Source organism: Tachypleus tridentatus, chromosome 6 (genome assembly GCF_004210375.1).
Source record: "Tachypleus tridentatus isolate NWPU-2018 chromosome 6, ASM421037v1, whole genome shotgun sequence".
NCBI lineage: Eukaryota > Metazoa > Arthropoda > Merostomata > Xiphosura > Limulidae > Tachypleus > Tachypleus tridentatus.
Window position 1 is genome coordinate 140815820 of NC_134830.1, and position 21890 is coordinate 140837709.

The window sequence follows — 21890 nt, forward strand, 5'->3', positions numbered from 1 at the left end:
TGGCTCATGTTTTCATTGAATCCTCTCTCGATATATTTGTGTGTTCTTAGGATACAATGAACACCAAGTGAGAAATGGCTCATGTTTTCATTGAATCCTCTCTCGATATATTTGTGTGTTCTTAGGATACAATGAACACCAAGTGAGAAATGGCTCATGTTTTCATTGAATCCTCTCTCGATATATTTGTGTGTTCTTAGGATACAATGAACACCAAGTGAGAAATGGCTCATGTTTTCATTGAATCCTCTCTCGATATATTTGTGTGTTCTTAGGATACAATGAACACCAAGTGAGAAATGGCTCATGTTTTCATTGAATCCTCTCTCGATATATTTGTGTTCTTAGGATACAATGAACACCAAGTGAGAAATGGCTCATGTTTTCATTGAATCCTCTCTCGATATATTTGTGTTCTTAGGATACAATGAACACCAAGTGAGAAATGGCTCATGTTTTCATTGAATCCTCTCTCGATATATTTGTGTGTTCTTAGGATACAATGAACACCAAGTGAGAAATGGCTCATGTTTTCATTGAATCCTCTCTCGATATATTTGTGTGTTCTTAGGATACAATGAACACCAAGTGAGAAATGGCTCATGTTTTCATTGAATCCTCTCTCGATATATTTGTGTGTTCTTAGGATACAATGAACACCAAGTGAGAAATGGCTCATGTTTTCATTGAATCCTCTCTCGATATATTTGTGTGTTCTTAGGATACAATGAACACCAAGTGAGAAATGGCTCATGTTTTCATTGAATCCTCTCTCGATATATTTGTGTTCTTAGGATACAATGAACACCAAGTGAGAAATGGCTCATGTTTTCATTGAATCCTCTCTCGATATATTTGTGTTCTTAGGATACAATGAACACCAAGTGAGAAATGGCTCATGTTTTCATTGAATCCTCTCTCGATATATTTGTGTTCTTAGGATACAATGAACACCAAGTGAGAAATGGCTCATGTTTTCATTGAATCCTCTCTCGATATATTTGTGTGTTCTTAGGATACAATGAACACCAAGTGAGAAATGGCTCATGTTTTCATTGAATCCTCTCTCGATATCGAAAGATGCGCGCGCAGTGTCACGTGATAACTGTTTTCTGACGTGCAACATGCACGCATACACACATACAGACAATACTATTGTGTTACTCTTTCAGAACAACGACGATCAATCGAAGTCGAGGTTTTATCGTGTCAGGCTTAACTGTGCGATTAATGTTAGTAACTGTGTTTCAGTATATACTGGCCAAGAGTTTTTGATCGTTCTTTAGAATATATTACATGGTGAAAAATGACAGAGAAGAGAAAAGAGACGAAGGTAAAATACTGATAAACACCAAAAGACACAGTTAAAGTTTGCCCTAAGCAAAACTAATGTTCTAATGGTTGTCCGTGTTGTGTCTATTTCCTTGTATTTGTTTCTCACTTTTAAGCCGCGGCATAACGGTTCATACAACGGTTCTGAGCTTATTTTATTGAAGTACAACTTTTTACCTCATAGCTTCGTTATCTTTTGACAGATTTAAGGTATAATTATAGTTTTGGAGTCAGACGTACAAACCTTTTCGATTAATGCAACTTACTTCGATCAACGTCTCAGATTAATCTACTTTAATCCTTCCTTCAATTTGATGGTGTGCTTGTAGCGATCCTGATGAGTAATAAAATCGAATCGGGTATATGCTCCCCCACGCTTGCTATTGATTGCATACAAAAATGTAGATACTGTAAAAGAAACAATAGTCTCAGAAATTAATTTACTGTAGTCTTGTCTAAATAATTTTTAAGTGTTGCGTTTACTGGGGATTACGGAGCGTTTCATAACTTTACTTTCTGACTGGTTTTCTCTGTAGCTAGTTGTTCGTTTCTCATTCCGCGCGTGTGGAAACAGTTCTTCTAAACACTTCTTTCTGTCTCTTGTCTTTCTCCATAAGACATTTTGTAAAATATTAATTATTTTTTTATTTTTTCCGCAGTGTGACAGTGAAAGTGAAGAAGACAAGGTGAGTAGAAGTTATAAGTTGAGCATAGGTTGACTGTTAATTAAACCTAACTTGTATGTCACATCACTGGTAAGCTACTGGTCGATATGGAACTATAATAATTTATATTTTTCAAATATTTTTATTCAACTGTTAAAAAGCCCGTCACGTTGCTACTCGAGATATTTAAACGTCACACTAAATTTGGTGTATTAAGGACTATTTGTTTCATAAGACAAACGGATGTTCCCCATATAACGTGGTTTGTTGCACTATGGACTATTTGTCTTAAAGTATAACAATGTATATATTACGAGACCGATACCTAGACACCGTTAATATTTTCCAATAGTGGGATTTAACTGTCAGTTTTAAACTATCCACGTTTCTTGTGTATATTGAACTTCAGTGACATTTTTTATTTATTGAGTTTCGCGCAGAGCTAATCGTCTGTAACTTAAAAACTTCTGACTAGAGTGAAGGCACGTAATTAACACCACCCATCGCCAACTCTTGAGCTACGCCTTTCGATCACACACGGCTGAAATGGTGAGCATGTTCGGTGACAGATTTCGATTCCGCGAGCCGCCAATTGCGAGTGTATGTGTTCTGAGTATCAGGTCCTATGTTTGTATGATGTATAGATGTCGCTATTAGGTGTGAAAACCTTGGTGTTTATGATGTAAAATCAACCATGTTTTTATATTTGAAATACATGATTATGTTTTATGTGTAAAATTTATAGTCCTATGAATACGGTATTTATAACGAAATGGAGTTTGTTCGCAAAGATATTTCATGATGTGTGAGTAGAGCTACTCTGTTAAAACTGTATATCAGGCTTATACAAGTATTTTGTTAATATGTTAATGTTTGTTAACACTACATATCGGGCTTATCCAAGTATTCCGTTAATATATTGATAGTTGTTAAAACTGCAAATAGACATACTTATCAAAGTATTACGTTAATATCTTTGTTAAACCTGCAAATAGGCCTAACCGAATATTGTGTTAATATCTTTGTTAAAGTTGGAAACAGACTTAACTGATTATTCCTTTAGTTTGTATCTATGTTCAAGGGCTCCTTATGTTTGGAATATTTGGAACCTGCCCATGTATAGGTGTAAGAAATACGATATAAAGATACGTTTTCTCTTATTCGTCGGGGCATTGTGTTCTATTATCTTTCAAGTATAAATATTCCAACAAGTAATATTATCATAAGCTGCTCACAGTTTCCGTTTTTCTGAACGCTAGTCCTCGGAATTATTTACTATTGACCATGGTAACCGCTCTTGCTGGAATTTATTTCTTTCACCATGATTATCTGTATGGTACGTATATAGTGAGACGAGGTAATGGTAAAGTAACGGGCCTTACATCACAGATGACAGGTTCCATTCACTTTAGCCATCTCTTTGCAATCCGTTAACAAAGCCAATATGGCGTCAAAGCCGCAGAATCCATCAGAATAAATTCCCACCCTCTCTCCTATCCCTTCCAGAGATAGTGTGTGCTCTCTAATATGGGTGGAACTGCCAATAAATAATGTCAGCGTTGATATTTCCGAGGGAGGAAATTAAATTGACGTACCATAAAACACTATTTCACTGAACCTTTGGTCGCTAATGATTCTTTATTCTCTGGAGCTGTCCATGCTTTCAAACAGTTTTTATTAATCAAGGAGACTGCATGAAAATAAAATGACAGCTACTTACTTGAAGTTTGTTGTGTAGTCAGGATTAAAACAGGAGTTGTTTCCATATTAAACGTGGATTATCTTGTAATTAAGGATGAGTTGTTTCCTGATTAAAAGTGGATTTATCTTATAATTAAGGATGAGTTGTTTCCTGATTAAATGTGGATTATCTTGTAATTAAGGGTGAGTTGTTTCCTGATTAAATGTGGATTATCTTGTAATTAAGGATGAGTTGCTTCCTGATTAAAGGTGGATTTATCTTATAATTAAGGATGAGTTGTTTCCTGATTAAATGTGGATTATCTTGTAATTAAGGGTGAGTTGTTTCCTGATTAAATGTGGATTATCTTGTAATTAAGGATGAGTTGCTTCCTGATTAAAGGTGGATTTATCTCCTAATTAAGGATGAGTTGTTTCCTGATTAAATGTGGATTATCTTCTAATTAAGGATTAGTTGTTTCCTGATTAAATGTGGATTATCTTCTAATTAAGGATGAGTTGTTTCCTGATTAAATGTGGATTATCTTGTAATTAAGGATGAGTTGTTTCCTGATTAAAGGTGGACTAACTGCTGATTAAAAGTAAAATGACGTTTTCGTAATGAAAACTTCTAACTTCGATCCCTGCGTTACGTTGTTTAAAGTGACTATTATATCGATCAATTGAAGTGACTGAAGGTCTCGAAGCAAGTCGTTGCTACAGAATTGACTGTATGGTGTGTGTGTGTGTGGGGTTTGAAGCTGTCTAACAATAAATACGTAAAACAGACCTCGAGAGCGTGCACATACAGATTGAGTCTATGTGATTATTATAATGTACGTTTCCAGAAGTCGTTCGTTACACGCGAACAAACTATTATATGGAACATTCGGGTAACTTTGTCTTCTTCCAATGTTAATTTCCGAATGTAAATGTTTGACGGATACGGCAAATAGCCTATACATTCTGGTATGTTGTCTTAATGTCGTTTCAATCATTTCCTTATATTTTATCATTAGGTCTGCCTTAACGTATCTGTTTTCTGTATCTTTTTTAGTATGTTTGTGTATCTGTACCTCGTTGTTTGGGCCTCTGTATGTTTATTTCTTTGTACTAAAACCTCCATGAGATACAGAACAGAAAACAAAGGGAGTGTAGACATACCGCCATATGCATAATATTGTACAGACTTGTTTGTCACAACATTTTGGTTGTGTTACACACGGGGGAGAAAAGACAGAACATTACTTTGTTGGTTGTGTTACACACGGGGGAGAAAAGACAGAACTTTATGTTGTTGGTTGTGTTCACTTATAAAAGTAACAGCCGTTTTATAAAACAGTGATATGACTTAAGCTGATCTAGATACAGAGATATCATTTATAACCCCAGCTATAACTGGCGTAATTGTTTTAATAATAGTGCTATAAACTTTTGCAGTACTGATGAAAGGTACAGAACGTGCCTTTTTCGATATAATACTTCAGTGTTTTACGAGCAATAACATGAAAACGACTTCTCCAGAACTGCTCTTTATGACTGAAAAACGAAGGCAGATAGCTAAGTAGAGTTCGTGTACATTGGGCTGTTTTAATTTTATATTCATTTTTATGCTATGGCGGTCATTTCTTCGCTATATATAATATTTATATGAGCTTTTTAAATCAACGACCTAAAACTAAGAAATAATTCCGGTTTGGCGATAGGATACATTATTTTACCTGGGAATAAATAAATACTCAAGTGAATCACGAAATCACAAAAGGTTTTATTTACAGACGAAACAATTAAGATACAACAATATATGTAACAATTTTATTATTGTTACAATAAAGATAACAGGCTCAATACTGTTGTTACTTGTTTTACCTCGATAAAATGTCTTATTGTTACATTGTTTATTTAGTGGTAACCATGGCGTATTTGTATTTCCTCGATAAAATATTTTAATTTCATAGAATCTCTGTTTAGTTAACATATTTTCTGTTTATTTCCAGTTAAGAGTTTGTTATTTTTATCAGCACAGAAACACGAGCGATTTACGTTCTGATTATGTTGAGCCAGTGTAATAAAATAGTGTAGTTCTTACTGTGAATGTTGGTGAAACACTATGGTCTCCATACTCGGGATGGTTGGTTGTGTTTCCAGTTTTCTACTAGTGAACTACAATACACTGTGTTTATTATTGTTATTTTCTATTCGTCCGTGTGTATTTTGAAACTTTGACCATATTCGTAAGTATATTTTAGTTTTGTATGTTTGTGTATACGTCATTCTGGCGAGAGTTTAGTAATGGGTATAAATTCTACCCAACAGTAGGAACTGCCATAGATCTCGCACACAAAGGTTTTTTTTTTATAACGAATTGAATATTGCTTGTATTTGCTTGAAACCATTTTCTTACTACTGTAGGTTCGTATTACTATATACTGCACATTTATGAAACACTTTATCACAGTTCTAGATGCAACACGTCACGTGATATTAGGCTTATATTTCGTCAACCACACACGATGATAATGCTAGATGCAGCACGTCACGTGATATTAGGGTTATATTTCGTCTGCCATAGATGATTGCAGTGCTAGATGTACTCGTGTTCACGTGACATTAGTAGCTTTATGGTTTTTGTAGGTGCACGTGACTTAGATAACGTGATCTCCAACAACTGGACCTACTGAAAATTAGTTGTTGTATTTGTTGAAAAATATGACATTTGTTTTCAGTAGGTGGAGATTTCTTATGTCTTTAATGGAATAACTTCATTTTATTCGAAGTCTTGGTGCTTTAAGTTAAGATGTATCGTGAACTTTGAATTGAGTCGTTTGGTTTTAATGAAGGTACATCAGGGTATTTTGTGGTTTCTTCTGCTAAAATAGTTTGATCTTGTTATTGAATTAATAGTTTTGTTGCCTCTTCCATGTACTTAACTTATTTATATATACACGTTTTATTTACCTATCATTCAGAATTTGTTTTTCGCACCACTGATACCAACGTAATGGTACACTGGTATATATGTATAATATCTAAAACAATCTTCTGTAAAAAACAAAAACAAACGTGGATGTTGAGCGCCATCTATTAGGATGTAAAGCAGACGAGCTAATAATGTATTAGTTACTACCTCATGTTCCTTGCTGCAACTAGAATCCCTCGCAAAGCTAGAAACATTAATCCGAAATATCTGAAGTAAACATCGTGATTGTGATCTGACGTCAGCACGGTACACTGTTCACAGAGGGCCGTGGCGATCTGTGTCAGATTGAATCTGACCATTTTACCTGACGGCGTGGCTTGTAGCTGACTTGATTAGTTATTTAAAATTTGTAAGTCTTAGTGTACTTCAGTAGTGCGCGGTACGTTAATCAGTTCTTAACTGTTGTACAGGTTGAAAGGTATTTTTCTATCCTGGTTATTTGTTATGAGGATACCCGTGGGGTAAGAATGTAAGGAATATAACTGAATACAGGTAGGTTTCTATAAGTTCGAAACTTTACCATTGGCAAGGCTTTAACTCGAAATCGAGGTAACAAAATCATTGTTAATGTATGGCATTGGGAAAGGGGTTCTCTGGCTTCAAGAACCTAGAGGTCATCTTAACAGACGGCTAGTTTTTTATTATTCTTGTAGGGACGGATTGGTTTTAAACGTCAGAAAAACACTGCACATTTAAAAAAAAATTGATGTTATACAATTTCTCCTTACGTTAACCACAAGATCTTCCTTCATACAACGAATAATGCCGGGTGTTTGAGTCTTGAGAAATGTTTGGGTGTTTGATTTGTGTTTTCCGTGCTATCGATTATTCCAACGAACTTCTGGGGATTAACACTGTGTTGAGATATATTGGTTTGTTGTGCTATCGAAGGAAGGAAAAACACCATAGTAACTTTTAGTAAGAAAGAATGTTTAACATAACGTGATTTATCGTAGTCTGAAACTTGTATGATGGTTTCTGTTAGGTAATTATGTACATTATGATACAAATGTCTGGGGTGAAAACTTTAATTGTTAGTTCATTTGCCAAGTCGATTGTGATGTCCTGAGACTTGTGTTAGCAGCTTGTGGTTCAGTGTTAATTACCAAACATAGCTTCTTTTTGTAAATCAGTTGAGTGAAAAGGTATTCGATTACTTGCTTAAAATACTCTCACAACAGTTGTTGTTGTTTTGAATGAAGCACAAAGCTACACAATGGGCTATCTGTGCTTTGCCCAACACGGGTATCGAAACCCGGTTTTTAGCGTTGTAAGTCCGCAGACATACCGCTGAGCCACTGGGGTGCCACAACGGTAGTTCTATAACTTAGTGTGAGAAGTAAACTGACAAAAGTAGTTTTATAATGCCACCTTGGAAGTCAACTTACAATTGTATTTTTTATAAGTCACGTGGGAAGTAAACTAGTTAGTTTTGTATAAAGAAACTGCACGTAGGTAATGGGCTTGTTCTAGTAAATATTTAGTAAATAATAACCCGTAAACCTGTGACTGATTTCTTGTCTGCGACGCGATATCACAAAATGACTTCATATTTGCGTGTCTTCTAATATCCTGTTTTATATATATCTACGTGCACTTCTCTCAGGAATGGTTTTATATATATATATCTATATACATTTTCTCCTCTCAGGAATGGTTATATATATATATATATATGTACACTTCTCCTCTCAGCACCCCTCGGTGTGGATTCCTGTACGCGATAAGGGGACTTCCCCAGGAAGGTTCTGTTCTTTCAGTTTACTTCCTCTGGGATCTAAACATCTGCCCACGTGTTTGCCGAGCGTGGCGACCCGTGAAGGGGAGATGAGGATCCTGGTGGTTGAGGGGTCCAACCCTAACACATCACTTTGGCCTTGAATTCCTATAGTCGGGCGGCGGCCTTGGGGTTGCCCCCCTTGGGTCAATCGGCTGGTCCACTTGGGCTAGAGTCAACCAAGTACCAGTGTTGGATGTTCTCAACAGGTTTTGTGAACATTATATATGATGCTGGTGTTTGGATGTAGTGTTCACGAAACCCTGGCGTTGCTGGAAACAAATATAAACAAACTAAAAATCAAAGAAGCCTTACTTATACAGCAACTAGAACCAAAATTAAACCAATACAAAGGAACACCTTTATGCCTATACTAATTAATAACCTAACATCCATCTTCAACGCCCCCTACAATCCGGTACCCGTTTTTTCTCTCGTCCCTAAGACCTGTCCGTCAACGGTCACATTCAAACACTCTCTTTTTTAACCTGAAGGTGACTTAGGAAGGTCGAAACGTTGTTCTCCTTGTCAGTAAAAGTGTTAATATCCATACCAGCCGTTCTGAGATATATTTTTATTTCAAGTGGGCTTCTCGTCATCAGGGATTCATAACATAACTTATCATTAGGCTCAAAAGTTGCTGTTCACTACTTCATTGCGGACGTATACTGCTGCACTTCGTACCACTACTACAGTGGGAGTGCAGACGGATCTCTGTGCCCCAAAAAGAATCGTTCTCAAAACAAATGAAAAGTTTTTTGTCCTCCATGGCTAAAAAAAGTTGATGAATCAACTTCACCCATCTATGTTCCTTACGTATATTCCAACAAATCCTAAGATCCACTTCCTTTGGTTCCGAGTACAGACATTCCCTCTGGATACATCTTCTCCTATCCCAAGATGCAAAACGGTCATTCGTTAACGTCCTCAGTCACTGGAATCCTCTTCCAACAGCAATCGACCCAGTGCAGGATCCATGGAGGTTGATAGACCTTCCTCGAATAAAGACAATAAAGAAAAAGGATGTGGTCGTAAACAGAAGGGTTCTTCACCCAATTCACCTACACATAAATAAAAATGGCCATCTGGGATACTTTCTGTAGATATTCCACACTCTCGAACCACATCGCTTTCCAGCAGGCCCGTGCACATGCTCGGTGAGACGTCAAAACCAGAATAAATCCTGAATTAAGTTCACAACCAGCATATCTTCTACCACCAGTTCCACAGTCATATGGGACAAGATTAGAATGGTTAGTGGGTGATATAATTCTGTGCCCCTCTCGATCTTGCTTTCTGATGGCCAGGAATGTAACTGATACCCGGAGCATCTCCGATATTCTAGGTGAAAGCTTTTTCCAGCTATCTAGCACTTCTGCTTCTTCCATCTTCTTAGCCATTAAGACTCGGGCAGAGTCAATGATCACCTCTTTCATTTCGAGCTTACTGTTTCTATGACTATAATCGTCCCCTTACACTAATGGAACTCACACTGGCTCTTCATCGGTCTGGCAGTACGTTGGTTGGACATGATGATGTACACTATGAAATCTCCTGTTTCTCTTGCTATTCTTCTGATTGTTTTTGACTGGATCTTGCAGGAGAATGTTTTTGCTGATGTCTGGTGCCAGGTTATTGTCCTACCTTTCTCTCAGCCTGTGAAGGATCCCAAGATTCCTTCAAACTACCATCCAATTGCTTTGACGAATTGTCTCTGTAAGACCTTATAGAGGATGGTTAATTTTCGTCTTGTTTGGTTTCTCGAATCAAACAACCTCCTCTTGCCCACTCGGTGTCGATTCCGACGACAGCGCTCCACCATGGACCACCTGATTCGACTTGAAACGTCAATCAGAGAAGCCTTTCTCAAAGGACAACATCAGTATTAATATTCTTTGACATTGAGAAAGCTTATGATACAACATGGAGGTATGGCATTTTGCAAGACCTCCATATATATGGGTTACGTGGCCACTTGCCCATTTTTATTGAAACTTTTTAATGGACAGGAGATTCCAAGTTCATGTGGGTTCGACACTTTCCCGTTCTTTTCTACAGGAACTTGGAGTCCCTCAGGGCTGTGTTTCGAGTGCCACACTTTTCAGTATAATGATTCATGCCATCACTGAACAACTCCCTCTTACTGATGCAAACGGGCTCTATGTCAACGACTTTCACATCTCTCGTCAGTTGCCGAACATGAGGTATATTGAGCGACAGCTACAGACTGTTTTCAATTGTTTACTGAATTTGACCACAGCAAACGAATTTAACTTCTCTCTCTCTGAAACCGTTTGCATGCACTTTTGCTGCCAACGGGGTATTCATTCTGATCCTGAACTCCGTATCTGTGAAGTTGTGCTGCCTGTGGTCCCTGAGACAAAGTTCTTGTGGCTTATCTTTAACCGTAAGCTGACCTTTATACCACACATCAAGCAGTTATGGGTCAAATGTACAAGAGCACTGAAGTGGTGGAAGAGAGGATCGATGTTCTGTGCTAAAGATATGTCGTGCTCTTATTCGATCGAAACCCGACTATGTATCAGTGGTCTATGGCTCTGCCAGGACTTTGGCTCTGCACCGGGGCTTTCTGCACTTCCCCAGTTTAGAGCCTATACATAGTCTCATGAACCTTCTTTGCATCTCTGCCGTTTGCAACTGTCTTTACTGTATGCTTTGAAACTTCGTTCCTTACCAAAGCATCCCACCTGGGGTTGTGTTTTCCTTCATCAGTGGGCCGTCCTTTTCAGAACAGGTGATCTGCCATTGCTCCTTTTGGCCTTCGTATCCAGGCGCAGTTGGATGAATTGGGTTTGTTCTTAGATAACGTTGCTGTATCCACTGGTCAGCCCATCCCACCATGGCGTTTTACAGTCCCCAAATGTAACTTATCTTTAAATCATCTACGTAAAGGAGACACTCACGATACTGTCTGTTATTTGCTGAACGTCTTTTGAATCATCCTTCCTATTTATACAGATGGTTCGAAATCAGGTGACTGTGTGGGCTCTGCCATGGTTTGTTGTAGTTCGGTGGTTGTGCACAGAATCCACTCTACAGCATTTGTGTTCACTGCTGAACTGTACTCCATTTCTCATGCCCTGGATCATGTAGAAGCTGACCAGTACTGGATACTTGGCCAGGTTGGAACTGATGCACCAGTGTGTTGTCTGTGTAACACTCAGATCACAATAAGCCACATTTTACTTTCTTGCCATCATTATGACTCTCAACAACGGCACCATTTTAAACATGTTTAGTCCCAAGGTTTGTCCGTAGCGTTATACAGTATTATTGGTGATGGTGACACTGTCCACCTTGGAAATGTTTTTAGTGTTTTAAAGGCTATTAATCGTTTTAATGCTATTTAAGTTTTTAATTTATACATTACACCTTTTTAATGTGATTCCCTTTTAAGAATCAAAGTCTGTTTAGTTCGATTTGAAATTAGAAATGGGCCGTAACGTCAAATGACTCGGAACCAGGACTGGAAAGGTCAACTTCAGGTGACTGACGGTGGGTTTTGAACTTACCTGTTAGTCTTCCTGGCGAGTTATGATAATTACAGTTATGTTACAGAAGGTCCTTTACAACTTGTATTACTGTAGTTTTTCTCTTAACGTTGTAGACTAGATGTAAACATTGGTTTTATGCTATTTATGTTTTTTAACTTTGTTTTTTATCTTAATTTCCTTTTATGAGTTTTACTAAATTTAATTTTAACTTTTTACCGGATGATTGGCGCAGATAGCTTAGCTGCTTTGTGCCATAAAACACCAAATCAACCAACCAATCCTATCAGGAATGGTTTTATATATATATATCTAAGTACACTTCTCCTTCCAGGATTTGTTTTATATATATATGTATATACACTTTTCCTCCCAGGATTTGTTTTATATATATGTATATACACTTTTCCTCCCAGGATTTGTTTTATATATATGTATGTACATTTCTCCTCTAAGGAATGGTTTTATATATATCTAAGTACACTTCTCTCAGGAATGGTTTTATATATATATACAGTATATCTAAGTACACTTCTCCTCTCAGGAATGGTTTTTTATACATATCTATGTACACCTTTCCTCTCAGGAATGGTTTTATATATATATATATATCTAAGTACACTTCTCCTTCAAGAATGGTTTTGTATATATATCTGTGTACATTTGTCCTCTTGGGAATGGTTTTGTATATATCTGTGTACACTTCTTTCATGAATGGTTTTATATATATATATGCACACTTCTCTCAGGAATGGTTTTATATATATATATATATAAGTACACTTCTCCCTTTCAGGAATGCTTTTATATATCTACGTACACTTCTCTGAGTAATGATTTTATGTATATCTACGTACACTTCTCTCAGGAATGAGTATTATCCGAGTTTGCTCTTCCTTCTACTAGTGTATGAAGAGGTTTCTCCCCTTATGTACCAACTAATTACAGATGATAGTCTGATGCGTGACAGAACGAGAGAATTTTGTGGAACTAGTGGGTTACTTTGTTGTGGGTGTTCCTTATTTCTGCTGCAAAAATGTTAGAGGTAAAGGCTTATCAGAAGTCAAACGGTTCTAGAACTCTTCTCCACGTGCCTATAAAGGTAGACAATACCCGGAGTCTCATCGCAGTCAATAGTAAAGATGTTTTAACCAGAGTATATAACGTTCAATATTTACAATAATAAAGATGTTTTAACCAGAGTATATAACGTTCAATGTTTACAATAGTAAAGATGTTTTAACCAGAGTATATAACGTTCAATGTTTACAATAGTAAAGATGTTTTAACCAGAGTATATAACGTTCAATGTTTACAATAGTAAAGATGTTTTAACCAGAGTATATAACGTTCAATATTTACAATAATAAAGATGTTTTAACCAGAGTATATAACGTTCAATGTTTACAATAGTAAAGATGTTTTAACCAGAGTATATAACGTTCAATGTTTACAATAGTAAAGATGTTTTAACCAGAGTATATAACGTTCAATGTTTACAATAGTAAAGATGTTTTAACCAGAGTATATAACGTTCAATGTTTACAATAGTAAAGATGTTTTAACCAGAGTATATAACGTTCAATTTTTAAGTTTGAAATATAAAATAACTCGTGAATTATTTCACTGTTTTCTTACTTTCTCGAATTCTGATGTCGTTGTAAGTTCGGTTGTAAAAGAAAATGTAATTTTAATTTTAATATAAATATGGAGGATTAAAGATGTTTTCTCTATTTTATGAATTTTCTATGTTTGTAAAATTAATTTTACTATTACCCTACGGAGCCTTGGTTTGACCGATTATTGAAGCACTGCCCAGATGACAATCAGTTAATGTGCCCTTGAAGTGACACGAAGAAAACGAAACATCCAATATAAATATCTTGTTGTTTTAATCATAGCCGAATATGATTAATGTTTCATCCCAGGCACAAAATAGAGGACTATTTATTGATGAATGTTATAAGAAACGAAACGTGTGTCGTATATACACTTTTCCTCCCAGGATTTGTTTTATATATATGTATGTACATTTCTCCCAGGATTGGTTTTATAGATATATCTAAGTACACTTCTCCCCTGGACAATGAAACGTTCTAAATTAAACGAAATACTTCTAACGCTGGTTTTAACGTTGTATGATTTAGAAACTTTTTATTTTCAATATTTACTTTTCGGAAAGAAAGATACGAAAGTTACGTTTCTTTTCTTAGTATGGATTCTCTCTCAATTCACGGAGGTGAAACAAGTTTTTATTCTATAACTAGTGTTAGACATCAAGTGGTTACACTGTTGTTACGTGATCATAGTGGTTAGAAGGTGTGAACTGTACACTGTTGTTACGTGATCGTAGTGATTGGAAAGTGTGAATTGTAACACTGTTGTTACGTGATAATAGTGGTTAGAAGGTGTGAACTTTACACTGTTGTTACGTGATCAGTTCAGTGACAAACGAGGTTAAATATGTTAATACAATATATTTTGTGAACAGTGAATGCTGGGATTAGATGCTACCGTTCTGAACAGTTTCATGCTACTGATTCACCGTCTTGAAGACATTCTCTCACACTCATCACGAAAACAAGCTGAGTGTATAGAACAACCAGAAATAAGTGTAGCTTATTTTATATACCAATCTTTATTATGTTAATTAGAATACTTTATTTCGTCACTTCGATATCTTCAGTGTTATCGATATTTTGGGCCGTAATCCTATCAATACCTTTCGAGATTTTTCCAGCTTCAGGGACTAAGATTAGTCTCAAATGCAAATATTAACTTAACAATGCAAATAATTTTCATTATAAAAAAATAGACATATATGTTATGAATATTTTAACCAGTACATTTAATGTAACTAATACTAAAAGGAAAAGAATAGATCCTACAGAGAAACTGTTTGTGTCATGCACTGTCACGGGTTCCCAACCTCTGATAGATCCTCTGCGATAACCATGGGTAAAACTGTTTTTACTTACTGCTTGCAATGTTCGTGTCGTATTAATCTAGACTAAAGTTTGGATTGGAATATCATTTCATTTAAAACTACACTGTTTTTGTTAGGGTACAAGCAGATGTCTATTGTAGTTCTAATTTAAAGGTTTAAAAATGTTTTAATTTGTTGTTGAACGCGTACTTCTATTTAATAAAAGTCATGTAAAAGGTTTTATTCTGATAGTACTCAACAGACATTTATTTCTGTTTAGACAGCTGATGTATTATTAAAGAACATTTACTTTGTTTTCCAAGCTGGAATCAAAGTTTATTCAAATCAACGAAATAGACAAAACTGGCTACGTCGTTCTGACTTCAAACTGTGATCGCGTGGTTACATGGGCACGTTCTACTTTAAAGTGAGGGTGGATATGCGTTGATTGAAAGGTAGTTTTTTAACTCTGTAGGAACGTGAAATTTATTTCTGGTGATATGTTTCCTTTATATGATCTATAAAGTAGACGTACCGAACGTCTAGACACAGACACGTATAGAGAATGTATTTGTGTACGGGGGGATTACTGCTGGATGGGTCTCAGATGCAAGTACGCGCATCGGTTAGTATTACATCTACCTCAAAAAAAAGAAAAAAAGAAAGAAAACGTATTAAAACACAAGGCTGGCCGACACATATTAAATTTTCAGCTATATTTATTTTATGGAACCCCACTGGGAGAAATTGTTAACTCCAGATACTGTTGGTGTTGTAACACTACGCCCTATACATGTGTGACGCCAAGAGCAGCGCTTCGGTGGGTGGGGCAGGCGCGTGCACGGGGTGGAGTTGCTAAAGTTTTTTATATTTACGTTTACGTAGCTATGTATCAGTCCTTTGTTTGAATACACGTGCGTTTTATTTGTGTAATATGTTGTTTGTAAGAGTGTATGTGATACATGCATGTTCGAGGTGGTTCCCATGGTAACTGGTGCCCATGATAATGTCAACAATGCGAACGTGAAGTTTGAATTCGTTGTTTAATTTACCGTCTGTTAAAGTATGTGTGTAGCAAGCATGCTTTGTCAACATAAACCACTTGTTATTAAACATCATTTTTGTGTAATTTAATGTAGGTTATGAAATAACTTTGCGTAGATAATACCGATTTACAATAGGTCACGTGATATGTGGTTAAATATCATAATATTCTGATGTCTAATCAACAGGATTACCTGATTTAATGCACTTGATTAATTAATAATTGTGTGGTAATACTTTACTTGACTGATTGAATGTAAGTTACCTGATATCTGATTAATTATAATCTTTGTGGTAAAGTTACTTAACTAATTATGTCGCGTGATTAAATTTTATACGATCACACCTGATTCGACATGTAACTTTAATAATTGTTTGTTTTCTAACTGGCTTAAAGTTGGCAAGGCTAGTTGATGACTTATAGGTTACGATGTTTAATTGCAATAAAATCTTAAGGTAAAAACGATATTTTTCTCTAACATAATTTAGGCCATTTATTTGTAAAATCATTTCCTCATCAAAACGTGAGCTCAAATAAAGAAAGTATGACGTTAGGCCTAATCAGTTCTTTGATTCGCTACTTTCGCTGCGGACGACTAGTTTCACAATTTTATCAGTGTTGCTTTGATGAGCAAAGAAATTAAATAGCTACGCCTAATACAGTAGTTGTGGAGTGTAATTAATTAGGCCTTCTATATTGGTGGAATGCAAGCAATTTGGCTGGCTTTCGTGTATAGCCCATGAATGACGAATTATATATCAAAACTAAATAGTTTATGAAGTAAAGTGACACTATCTGCGGCGAAACAGGTTTAATTTGCGAACAATTAAATTACTTGTAAACTGAAACGTATTGCCCAGGGAACAAGGTGAGCACGTTTTTTGACTATACGAGGGCTGTTCAAAAAATACGCGGACTGTTTGAATTGCGCGGCTCCAGTTGGTTCCAGGGGAATCCGCTTGGTGTCGCTAGGTTTGCACATATCAGCTGATTACGACGCCACTTCCCGATTGCAGATATCTTCATTTGTGTATTAGCTACGCGGTTTTAAGTGAAGTGCGATTTTTTCGTTTGGCGGATTTCAGAATGAATGACCTGAAGGAGCAACGACTTCCTGTGAAATTTTGTGTTAAACTTGGAAAATCTGCGACTGAAACTTTTTGCTGTGCTTAACACGGCTTACGGTGATGTTGCTATGAATCGTACGGCATGTTTCAAGTGGCATGAACGTTTTAAGGATGGTCGACAGTTCATTGAAGATGGTGAGCGTCCTGGACGTCCTTCCACGTCAACTGACGACCCACACGTCGACAAAACAACACCCTGGTGCGGGCAAATCGACGTCTGACTGTCAGGGAGCTTGCTGAAGAGTGTGGGATATCAGTTGGATCTTGTTACGAGATTTTGACCGAAAACTTGAAGATGCACCGCGTTGCTGCGAAATTCAGCCCTCAGAACTCGTGAGTTTTTGGCCAAACACTCGATCACTGTTCTTCCCCCCCCCCTACTCACCTGACCTTGCTCCTTGCGATTTTTTCTTGTTCCCCAAACTCAAAAGACCCTTGAAAGGAAGAAGATTTGAGACGATTCTCGAGATTAAGGCAAATGCGACGAAGGAGCTGGAGGACATTACAAAAGGAGCGTACCAGGACTGTTTCAACAAGTGGAAACACCGTTGGGATGAGTGTGTGCGTTGGGGAAGAGAGTACTTTGAAGGGGTCCCAGACCTGTAACTTCTAAATAAAGTACATTTTGTTTTATGACGTCAGTCCGCGTATTTTTTGAACAGACCTCGTAGTCTCTCTTTGATGAGGTTGCGTCCAGGTGATATTTCGTTCATACTAACCATTTTTTATTGTAACAATCTAATATGGAAAACTGTCATTAAATCTTTATAATTTAGTTTGAAACATTCTTACGAAATTCAACAAATAGTGGCCAAGAGAATTCGTTCACCGTCTTATGAATTAAAAACAAAATTTAACATATAAACAGCAATGTAATTAATTATATCTGATAATTTATTTCCAGTTGTGAAGTTACCTTTAACTATGGATGAAACATCGGCTGTCTGTTCTCATGGTATCAGGTTCATCTATATTCTAGAATCTCCCGTTGATGGGAAAGTTTTCAAACTAGCTATTAAAAACACACTCCTAAATAGAACATAAAACCGACTTAACAGACCGATTCATTTCGAGGTTGATGTTGCAATTATCGTTTTTACTTCTCTTAGCTGACTATAAAATACTTATATTTTAAACTTGTCTGTATAAAAACAGCGGCAGACAAACATAAAAGTACACAGGAAAATTTAAATTGAATTTGGAAGAAAGAAAAAAAAAGAAGGAAAAGTTGGGGCCCAGAAAACGGTTGTTGATATTGAAAGCACGTGATGTGTTAGATGATTAACCGAGTAATCGCACGTTGAGATTCTTTTTTCAACATGGTTGTCAAGACTATGCCTGCCGTCAAGTGCTGTTTTAGAATTAGTAAATCGCTAGCCAAAATGTCTTACTTGAAAATAATAATTTAATTCTTTTGATGAAAATGTCTACGCGCTGTTTCAGTCAGCCTTGAAACCCGTTTCAAGAAATTAATTCTGAAACAAGATGTGTGTGTGTGTGTGTGTGTGTGTGTATATATATATATATATATTTCTCCCTTTGGCTTTATCATTTTATGAGCACGAAGAGAAAGAAAAGACGGTGTTGCTCTTACAATCCCTAAGTTTTCAGTGACTGTTTTAATTTTTGTGTTTTTGTGTGAACAATAGCATATAATTCGCTCTTTCACATGTCAAGAATAAAATAGAAAAAACTTTGGAAGGTACGCAATTATTTGTGGGTTTCAATTATACACAGGATTAGGCCTAGTATTTATTACCGCCATTCTTATCACGTATTCCTTTATGATTGTCTAATTAACTACCATTTATTCTAAATTCTACGACAAAATAATTAGACTTCAGTTTCCTATATCTTAGCTAGAGAGGTCAGAAAAATGATCTTCATGCAATATGTCAGTTTCACGAAAAAGAAATGAAAAAAAAGCATGTCTCTTCTACATATATCGTGAGTCCGCCATACTAAAAAAAAAAATTCGCTTCTAGGCTAATAGGGGCCGCATCACAACAGTTGCGTTAACTCGTTCTCTACATCAAGGAAATATTCAAATTAATATTAACTTTTCTGGTATAATGACGTGTGAAAGTTGAAACTTAGACTGTGGTCTTTCTTATGGTTATTAATTTTACTTTATTTTTGGGATAAAGGTTTTTAAATATTGTAGGTCATTAAATGCCACTACTAAAACGTGCATATTGTCTTTAGGCGGAAAATAATCTTCAGTCAAGACAATGGTTCAAATAGCTGTACCTTACGACCAAAAAATAATCTCTCAACAGAATCCGTCTGCTATACATAACTATTCTCAACATGATGATGATTTTGTACACAACAAAAATAATAAGCACATTGTCTCTTTTTGGATCTGGTAAGTGTTATGACCGACTGTCTTGGTAGTCCATCAGATGAGACAGATTGTTTGTTTCTGGACCTAGTAAGTGTTGTAATCGATTGTCTTGGAAGTCCACCAGATTAGGCAGATTTTTTATTTCTGACAAGTGTTGTACCCGCCTGTCTTGGTAGTCCACCAGATGAAACAGGCTGTTTGTTTCTGGACCTGACAAGTGTTGTGACCGACTGCCTTGATAGTCCAACAGATGAGGCATTGCCTGTTTCTGGAACCAGAAGATTAAAAAAAAAGAATTAGAAAACGAGTCATTATGTAGTCGTGACAGAACCATGATTTCTCTTTAAAATATGGTTTTCTAAACTCTGTCTTTATTATATGTACAGTATCGCTTGTTTTAATGTCTTTATAACCATGTGTGTCATGTCGAGAACTGTGTCAGTTCTGTGATTCATGTTTTTGGTTCGCAAGGTTAACGTACATTTGTAATATTTCTGTGTTCTCAGAATTACTAGGAATTATTAAGATAATATATTTAGAATCGGTAAGTTATTCACGTGAATGAATAAAAAAAAATACCCCAAACATTGGACATCATATTTGCTTCCGTGAAAGAGTGAAATTTTGGGTTTTGTTTTACAAAACCAGCATACACAAGAATTACGTACCTAAGTCAAACAGTACAGTTGGAATGTATTGTAAACGTGCTGAGCACGAGGCTGTTTCACGCTTGTACGTGAATTTTGATTTATAGTTTTAACACTTTTTTCCGGAAATTGAAATAGGAAGAACTTTGATTGTAGAGACAACAATATTTGTGTTTTTCGAAATACGAAAAGACACTTTATCTGCACGTGTATTGATTATAGATTATAGATGTACCTGCATTTCACGCATTAGCGCAAGCAATCTCATGAACGAGTCTGATTTATATAAAAGTTTTTGCTTGTATGAACTGCGGCTAGTTTCGTACGACCATATGGATGGAAATAGATTAAACACTTAATGGATTTTAACGATTTCCGGTTACCGGAGATAATGGGGTAAATGACGCCATTTTCGTGGAAACTGATTATATTCTCGTTCCCATGCTAACATTGGATGACGAGAGACCGATATTTCATTGCTGTTGTTCTTTTTTCGCAGCTCGCTAGTGCTAAGAAACGTTATTATCCGAGTATGAATTCATGTTACGTAATAACTTAATATTTATTGTTTTTGTACCGTTTGTAAACTGTCTATTACTCCACAACTCTCTTCGTTATCTTAACTTTAAACTATTATCTCGACACCGCCAAGTGTTTAGTCAGTTTGGTAAAAGTGTTAATACCCATTCCAGCTGCCCTGAGATACAAAATAAAATGAGATATTTCAAGCGCCACTTAACGGATATAACATAAACTAAACGTCGTAAGTAATCCTAATGTCAAAACCGAAGCAATTAATTATTTCTCTTTATAGTGTTTATGATAGCACGCATGGGCTTACCTCCTTCAACCTGACAGATCTCCATTCTAGGTGTTACGTATTATAATTTATTTCGGACGAGTCTCCGATTTATTATGTTACGCGTTACTATTTCAAATAACCGGAAATTTGAATTTCGAAGTTAATTAAATGTTCTGCCAACAAGATTGATACACACATTTTCCTTTTTAAACCTAAATATATCTTAATATACAAACTAAAAATAAAACAATACAGTTTATAATAATGGGTATTACTAATAGTTACCTTACAAACGGTGGTTTTATATACAAGTTTTACAAACTTACAGACAATACTAAGGCTTATATCCGGTCAAGAACTGAATATTTTATCGACCGTCCGGGTACCATCACGATGAGTAAATTAATTCTGAGTTGATTTTGCTGCACCTTCACTAAGCTAACGGTCCTTTATAACGGTTTGTAATGTTCGAAATCTATAAACGTTCCTGGTACAATTCTGTAGTTTTACGATTAATAGCTTTCAAGTTTTATAGTACACTGACTGTAGCTAACCGATGATATTCTGTCTTTCGGCCAGCCGCTTTTTATACGAATCACTCCAGTTTATAGAAATTTCAACAATGTTATAGTGCGTTTTCGTATAACAAGTCTTATCGATTCTTAATTTCAAGAATCTTCTATAAATTTCGAGAACAGGTGGGACTCGCGCAATACACAGTGAAGAATATATGTCACATGCAGTAAAACAGAAATAGACTGAAAGAAACGAAGGCACTAAAATAAGGTATAACAGTAAATCTTACATACTGCTAAACGGTAAGTCTGAACTAAACGCTGAAAACCGGGCTGCAATTTTCGTGATGGGCTACTTAAGTAATGTACAACTCATTGTGTAACTTTGCGCTTCACAACAAACAAACATAAACCAAGTACATTCTAGTAAAGAGGTGTTAGATAACTAACACAGACCAAGTACTGCCTAGTGAAGAAGTGTTAGATAACTAACATAACCCAAGTACTGCCTAGTGAAGAAGTGTTAGATAACTAA

The 21890-nt window shown here is 36.2% G+C and overlaps 1 protein-coding gene across 6 annotated transcripts in view; it reads left to right on the plus strand.

The window, feature by feature from the left end:
• Positions 1 to 21890, plus strand: part of LOC143253859 (uncharacterized) — a 123276-nt gene that overhangs the window by 72359 nt on the left and 29027 nt on the right. For 5 of the 6 annotated variants that reach the window (XR_013029871.1, XR_013029873.1, XR_013029874.1 and 2 more), the window contains one exon: positions 1992 to 2018. The exons of the other annotated variant lie outside the window; for it this stretch is intronic. Coding sequence is in view for 1 of the 5 variants with exons in the window: in XM_076508325.1 (XP_076364440.1) it covers positions 1992 to 2018 (27 nt within the window). In the remaining 4 variants the exon portion in view is untranslated. The remainder of the gene's footprint in view (positions 1 to 1991; positions 2019 to 21890) is intronic. 6 annotated transcript variants of the gene reach the window in all.